The sequence below is a fragment of the Nerophis ophidion genome, linkage group LG21 (genome assembly GCF_033978795.1).
Source record: "Nerophis ophidion isolate RoL-2023_Sa linkage group LG21, RoL_Noph_v1.0, whole genome shotgun sequence".
NCBI classification, from domain to species: Eukaryota; Metazoa; Chordata; class Actinopteri; order Syngnathiformes; family Syngnathidae; genus Nerophis; species Nerophis ophidion.
In genome coordinates, this window is record NC_084631.1 from 44,182,487 (window position 1) to 44,189,986 (window position 7,500).

Genomic DNA, 7,500 nt, shown 5'->3' on the forward strand with positions numbered 1-7,500 from the left:
CTTTGCAGTCTATTCAATTGAATATGAGTTGAAAAGGATTTGCAAATCATTGTATTCTGTTTTTATTAATTATTTACACAACGTACCAACTTTACTAGTTTTGTACCTCATTACATAGAAACAGCATTCAAAAGTTTCAGATGATAGGTTGAAAACATGGTGATGAAGACATTTACGACTAAAGTTCTAATCAATCAAGTGCCTACGACTCAATGATTCCGATGATACTGCCTTCTCAGAGTTAATGAGCGTTAACTGCAGTAAATTCTCACACAGTTCATAAATATTGACGGATATGTATATATTTATATCGGCAAGAGTTACTTTTTATATTCATAGTCATATTTGAAAACAGCTAGCGTTTTTCCATTTGTTCTCTTTTCGGTTGTCCGCTAGTAAACTGCATGTGTTAACTTTGAAGCTGTATGAATGTGAGGAGTAGCCATAACTCCCTTCTTATCTCTCCCTGTCCAAGGCTTAGGAGAACAACAGATATATGAATTTGTTCTGGTAGGTTTGTGGGCGGGGGATATAGTGAAGAAGAAAGCGCATCCGTAGGGTTTTCAGATCAACTAGGCGACAAGAATTGAATGTGTTGTTTTTTTAGGTTGGTCTCTCCAAAGATTTAGAATAAATTGCAAAATACCTATTCTGTTCTGGGTTATCATTTAAAATTAAGCTTCAATCTTCATTTCTGTCTATCAAAGTTTTGTGAAGTCCAACTAGAAATTTCAAAACAATATAAGGCATTTTCTCTCCGGAGGACATCTTCAGAAGGAAACATGACGACGACCGTCATGCAGGCACTCCATACTTACAGCGTCTAAAGAAATCCTCTTCAGAACCTTGAAGCGTTTCCTGGGCTCTAATTTGTAGACGCACTTGTCTGTGACCAGCACGCCACGGTCTGTGCTTTTATTGAACCAGTTCACCTAAGACAGAAGAAAATAGGGGTTATATTTCTACATTTATAGTGTTTTTTTTATTACATACATAATCTATACTATGGAAGGTCAAATGGTACAAAATTAATAAAAAGAGAAATAATACATAGTAACTTAAATGTGTCATTTATTGTAAATTAAATAAAATGTATCAAAGTGTAATTTCATGTACATTACATTTAATTACTTAAATGTTTTTATTATTCCGTGACTCAACTAATGATTTATTAATTATTTTATAAACCTATCGGTCATTTTATCTGTCAAACTCACCCATCAAAGTCAGCGGGCGAGTCCTAACGCCTGATTAGTTAACTGGAACTTCCATTTGTTTAAACCATTAAATCATTAATTAAATCATGAAATAATTCAATACATAATAAAATAATTAAATCATTCATTAGTTTGATCATCAAATCATGAAATAAGTTGTTAAATAAGGAAATGAATACATTATCAAACAAACTATCATTTATTGAATCATTAAATAATTTAAATTGTGAAATAATTAAAAATATTATTAGATATTCAAATAAATCATTAAATAATTCAGTACATCCTAAAATACTTCAATCATTAATTAGTGGAATCATCAAATGATGACATAAGTTGTTAAATCATAAACTATATTATCAAACAATTATATCATGAAATAATTGTATAATAGAAAATTGCTAAATAATTCAAATTGTGATAGTTCACTCATAAATTAAATTACTAAATAATTCAATATAATTTTACATTGCGTTGTTGACACATTTAAAACCACTTTTAAAACTTGAACTCCAATTATAATTCATCATTGACACATTATTATTATTATTTTTTTGCTTCATTTGACCCTTTATATCCAACATCCATCCAATCACAATACGATTACGCAGAGAAATGCAAAAAGAAGAAAAAAACAAGTTGTTAAATCACAAAATAAATACATGATCAAACAAAATTATATCATGAAATAATTTATTAAATCATGATATAATTAAATTGTGCAATAATTAAAAAAATATATAATAAATCAAATAGTTCAATCGTAAATAATTAAATGATTAAATACCTCAATATAATATACATGGAGTTGTTGACACATTTAAAACCCCTTTAACATATTTAATTACAATTAAAATTCGTTATTGACACATGTAAGTCATTAGTAAGTTATAATTTTTTTTAAATTAAATTTCGCCCCATTTGACCCTTTATATTCTTCATCTATCAAATCACAATAGGATTACGCTGATAAATGCAAACACAGAAGAAAATAAAAAAACAGAAACATTCTCCACCAGATTTATGTGGCTGTACTCTCCATTGTCTTCATGAAGAATGTGACCATTAACTTCCGCTGGGAGATAACGGCAAGTTCAGCAAAATAATAAGCAAGTTCAGTCCCTTTCAGAAAAAGTCCTGATATAAATATATATATACATATATATATATACATATATATATATATATATATATATACATACAGACCCCGTTTCCATATGAGTTGGGAAATTGTGTTAGATGTAAACATAAACGGAATACAATGATTTGCAAATCCTTTTCAAGCCATATTCAGTTGAATATGCTACAAAGACAACATATTTCATGTTGAAACTCATAAACTATTTTTTTTTTGCAAATAATAATTAACTTAGAATTTCATGGCTGCAACACGTGCCGAAGTAGTTGGGAAAGGGCATGTTCACCACTGTGTTACATCACCTTTTCTTTTAACAACACTCAAACGTTTGGGAACTGAGAAAACTAATTGTTGAAGCTTTGAAAGTGGAATTCTTTCCCATTCTTGTTTTACGTAGAGCTTCAGTCGTTCAACAGTCCGGGGTCTCCGCTGTCGTATTTTACGCTTCATAATGCGCCACACATTTTCGATGCGAGACAGGTCTGGACTGCAGGCGGGCCAGGAAAGTACCCGCACTCTTTTACTACGAAGCCACGCTGTTGTAACACATGGCTTGGCATTGTTTTGCTGAAATAAGCAGGGGCGTCCATGATAACGTTGCTTGGATGACAACATATGTTGCTCCAAAACCTGTATGTACCTTTCAGCATTAATGGTGCCTTCACAGATGTGTAAGTTACCCATGCCTTGGGCACTAATGCACCCCCATACCATCACACATGCTGGCTAGAACACTTTCACCCTACAACAATCACTAATACACCTCCATACCATCACAGATGCTGGCTTTTGAACTTTGCGTCTATAACAATCCGGATGGTTATTTTCCTCTTTGTTCCGGAGGACACCACGTCCTCTGTTTCCATAAATAATTTGAAATGTGGACTCGTCTGACCACGGAACACTTTTCCACTTTGCATCAGTCCATCTTAGATGATCTCGGGCCCAGCGAAGCCGGCGGTGTTCCTGGGTGTTGTTGATAAATGGCTTTCGCTTTGCATAGTAGAGCTTTAACTTGCACTTACAAATGTAGCGACCAACTGTAGTTACTGACAGTGGTTTTATGAAGTGTTCCTGAGCCCATGTGGTGATATCTTATACACACTGATTTTGGTTTTTGATGCAGTACCGCCTGAGGAATCAAAGTTCAGTGATATCATCGCTTACGTGCAGTGATTTCTCCAGATTCTCTGAACCTTTTATTTATTTTACGGACCGTAGATATTGAAATCCCTGAATTCCTTGCAATATCTCGTTGAGAAATGTTCGAAAACTGTTCGACTATTTGCTTACAAATTGGTGACCCTCGCCCCATCCTTGTTTGTGAATTACTTAGCATTTCATGGAAGCTGCTTTTATAGCCAATCATGGCACCCACCTGTTCCCAATTAGCCTGCACACCTGTAGGATGTTCCAAATAAGTGTTTGATGAGCATTCCTCAACTTTATCAGTATTTATTGCCACCTTTCCCGTCTTTGTCACGTGTTGCTGGCATCAAATTCTAAACTTGATTATTTGCAAAAAAAAATGTTTATGAGTTTGAACATCAAATATGTTGTCTTTGTAGCATATTCAACTGAATATGGCTTGAAAAGTTTAGTTTATTAGTTTATTAAGGATCCCCAATAGTCTACACCGCAGTGGAGACTATTCTTCTTGGGGTCCAGGCAAAAAACATCACACAATCACAAAACAAAAGATTAAAATGCAGTACAACATGATCCAATAATAAAATGTCATAATACAAAAATAGCAACAACAAGGAACCAAAAAAATTACTTAATTTTCATACCAAGGATAAAAATTGCAATATAAAAATATATAAATGATAAATGGGTTGTACTTGTATAGCGCTTTTCTACCTTCAAGGTACTCAAAGCGCTTTGACACTACTTCCACATTCACACACACATTCACACACTGATGGAGGGAGCTGCCATGCAAGGCGCCAACCAGCACCCATCAGGAGCAAGGGTGAAGTGTCTTGCTCAGGACACAACGGACGTGACGAGGTTGGTTCTAGGTGGGATTTGAACCAGTGACCCTCGGGTTGCGCACGGCCACTCTCCCACTGCGCCACGCCGTCCCTTAAATGTATATATATTTTTGCAAAAAAAACAAAGGACCAATGGCCTAAAATATACACATTAGTGTACCAAAGACAAACAATAAGTGACGAAAAAGTACGATCCGTCCATTTTCTACTGCTTATCCCATAATCAATAAAATACTCAGTCAATAAAAACAGTCATGACATTAGGTCCAATCTACAATAATCTCTTTCCGCAATACTTCATATTTTAGTCTATTCTTAAAACCCACTATGCTGGTAAATGACAGCAAATCATTGTATTCCATTTATATTTACATATAACACAATTTCACAACTCATATGGAAACAGGGTTTGTGTGTGTATATATGTGTATATATATATATATATATATATATATATTAGGGGTGTAACGGTAGGTGTATTTGTATTGAACCGTTTCGGTACGGGAGTTTCGGTTCGGTACGAGGGTGTATCGAACAAGTTTGTAAACTAAAGTCTTAACAAGCTGCTCTGCAGCTGCCTCTGAGCAGTGAGCACCCAGCATTGTCCCGCCCACACAACCATCTGATTGGTTACATACAAAGCCAATCAGCAGTGAGTATTCAGAGCGCATGTTGTCAGTGCTCCGGCGTCGAGATGAGCAGATATGTGTTTAGCAGGTGAGCAGCTGACATTGTACACTCCCCAAATTATAAAAAACACCTCCCAGTCACAACTATTACAAACATCACTATGAGCCCGTTGACCTTCTAGAAACTTAAACTGCAGCTCAGCTCTCTCATAGTTTTGGGTTGAGGTGAACGCTAATTAGCTTTTAGCATTACGTTAGCTCATTTTGCTGTGCGTGTGTGCGTGTGTGTGTATAATAAGTCAACTACAGGCTTCCCAAATGCTGTAATAAATTAAGCATGATGAGTTGACCTGAAACTGTTTAAAGTTGCAGTTTTTATATGTAGAAGAAAGGTTTTGTCATTTTATTTAATCAAAGCAACAACTTGAGGCAGTTTAATGTGGATTTAAAATGGGTAGAATTATTATAGTGTTCCCAATGTTAAAAGGATTAAGCCATTGTTTACAAATTTGGTAAATAAATAACCCAAAAATGTATATTTTGTTGTTTTCTTACTGTACTGAAAATGAACTGAACCGTGACCTCTAAACCGAGGTACGTACCGAACCGAAATTTTTGTGTACCGTTACACCCCTAATACATATATATATACATACACACACACACATACACATATTACTGCACATTATAACAGAAGCTACACTTTCCATCTAAAAGACCTAAAAAAATGATTTGGGAATGTCCAGGTCTGGTGTAACACATTAAACTGTAGTTTTCCTGCAATATTCTGCTAAAATCTGATGTGGTCGATAAGTGAAAAGGAAGCAGCCAAAGATAGAAGATCATAGTGGCTACCAAGGCGGCATTATCGTTACTTCCTACGTTATTTACCATCCTGCAGAAGCCCGAGAAGAGGACTTGACTGTACTGGTCTTTGTTCCTCAGCTCCCGGGAGAAGCGAACGAAGCCGGAACTGGACTCCGGGCAGTCTCGCACCTGCAGGAATCAAAGACATGCATTATTACCAGACATCAGCTGATTCTACAGACGCACATTTCATTCGTTTGCAAAACTCTCTGTGACCTTGTTCGCCTATTTTTAATGATTGTCGTTTGTAATATTTGTAAAGGAAAGGATAGGATAGGTCTTTGTTGACATTGCACAAGTACAACAAAACTTTGTTTTTAGCACAAACCCGTTCAAGATGAGACAAAGAGTGTAGAGGGTTACGGAACAGGAGCGCTGATGCGTGGCCACAAGGCACCCCGGAAAAGTTGAGGAAAAACGTAAAAGCTGGGGAAGGATGAGTAAAAAAAATACATTTCAGACTGGGCTTCTAAGAGGGCCCAGTCTGGAGTGGGAAAAAACATCCATAGCAAAGCACATATACATATTACAACATACAGTATTTCCTTGAATTGCCGCCGGGTATTAAGTATGCGCCTGCCTAGAATTACTGCCGGGTCAAACTCGTTTCACAAAATAATTAGCGCCGGCTCAGGATTAACGTGGGTCAAACTTGTTTTCCAAAATATTATTTTTATTAGCGCATGTCTAGAATTACCGCCGGGTCAAACTCGTTTCGCCAAATAATTAGCATATGCCTAGAATTTCCACTGGATCAAACTCGTCACGTCACGAGTGACACTTCCCCTGTCATCATTTTCAAAATGGAGGAGGCTGATTTCAATCATTTAAAATCGCATAAAGGGAAGAAGATTAAGAGCTATTCAGTAGGATTTAAGGTCCAAGCTATTGAATATGCTAAAAAGAACAGTAAGCAGCTATGTTTTATTAATATACCGTAGCTGCGTGTGTCAAATATGAGTCATTAAATGACTCCCGTCTCCTGGTGGTAGAGGGCGCTAGTGATCCTTCTTGAGACTACTCGGCTGCAGAAGAAGTGACAACAAGCAGCGATCGGTTATTTTGTCCTCTCGCTTGCACTTTTAACATGGAGGATTACATATCTAAAATAAAACAGTTTTCTAAACTGGACTTTCAATGGAAGCAGGAGGTAATAAAGTAAGATCTCCATTGAGACAGAGAGACTTTTAAAACTGAAGAAAGATAAGGAAGACTTCTATAAACAAGTTATCGATGCTTTTGATCAGAAGGAGCTGCGCATGGACTTCATTTATAAGTAAAGGTAAGACCATAATAAATGTTTTTTATTAAATGTGCTTTTTATGATGGTATCCTTACATCACACTCAAATTTATAAGCGCAGGCCTAAATTTACCGCATGCCTTTGGTAAACGCCGGAGTGAGAAAAGGTTTTAAATTAATTAGCGCCCTGGCGATAATTCAAGGAAATACAGTACATCTCAAGATATGTAGCAACAGAGGGAAGGGAGTGCGGGGTCATGGTGGTAGGCCGCAGCTCTCATAACTATGGGGTGATGAAAGGTGGGGTATGTATGTATGTATGTGTGTGTGTGTGTGTGTGTGGCGTATATTTTTGTGGATGCATGTTCGTGCGTAAGCCTGCAGTGTGTCTCTTTTCCGCGGCCTTGATG

The 7,500-nt window shown here is 36.4% G+C and overlaps 1 protein-coding gene across 2 annotated transcripts in view; it reads right to left on the minus strand.

The window, feature by feature from the left end:
- The window catches only part of myo1g (myosin IG), a 112,621-nt gene that overhangs the window by 49,383 nt on the left and 55,738 nt on the right, over nt 1–7,500 (minus strand). For both annotated transcript variants that reach the window (XM_061882715.1, XM_061882716.1), the window contains 2 exons: nt 5,873–5,977; nt 819–932 (listed from right to left, as the gene is read on the minus strand). In XM_061882715.1, the coding sequence (XP_061738699.1) occupies nt 819–932; nt 5,873–5,977 (219 nt within the window). The remainder of the gene's footprint in view (nt 1–818; nt 933–5,872; nt 5,978–7,500) is intronic.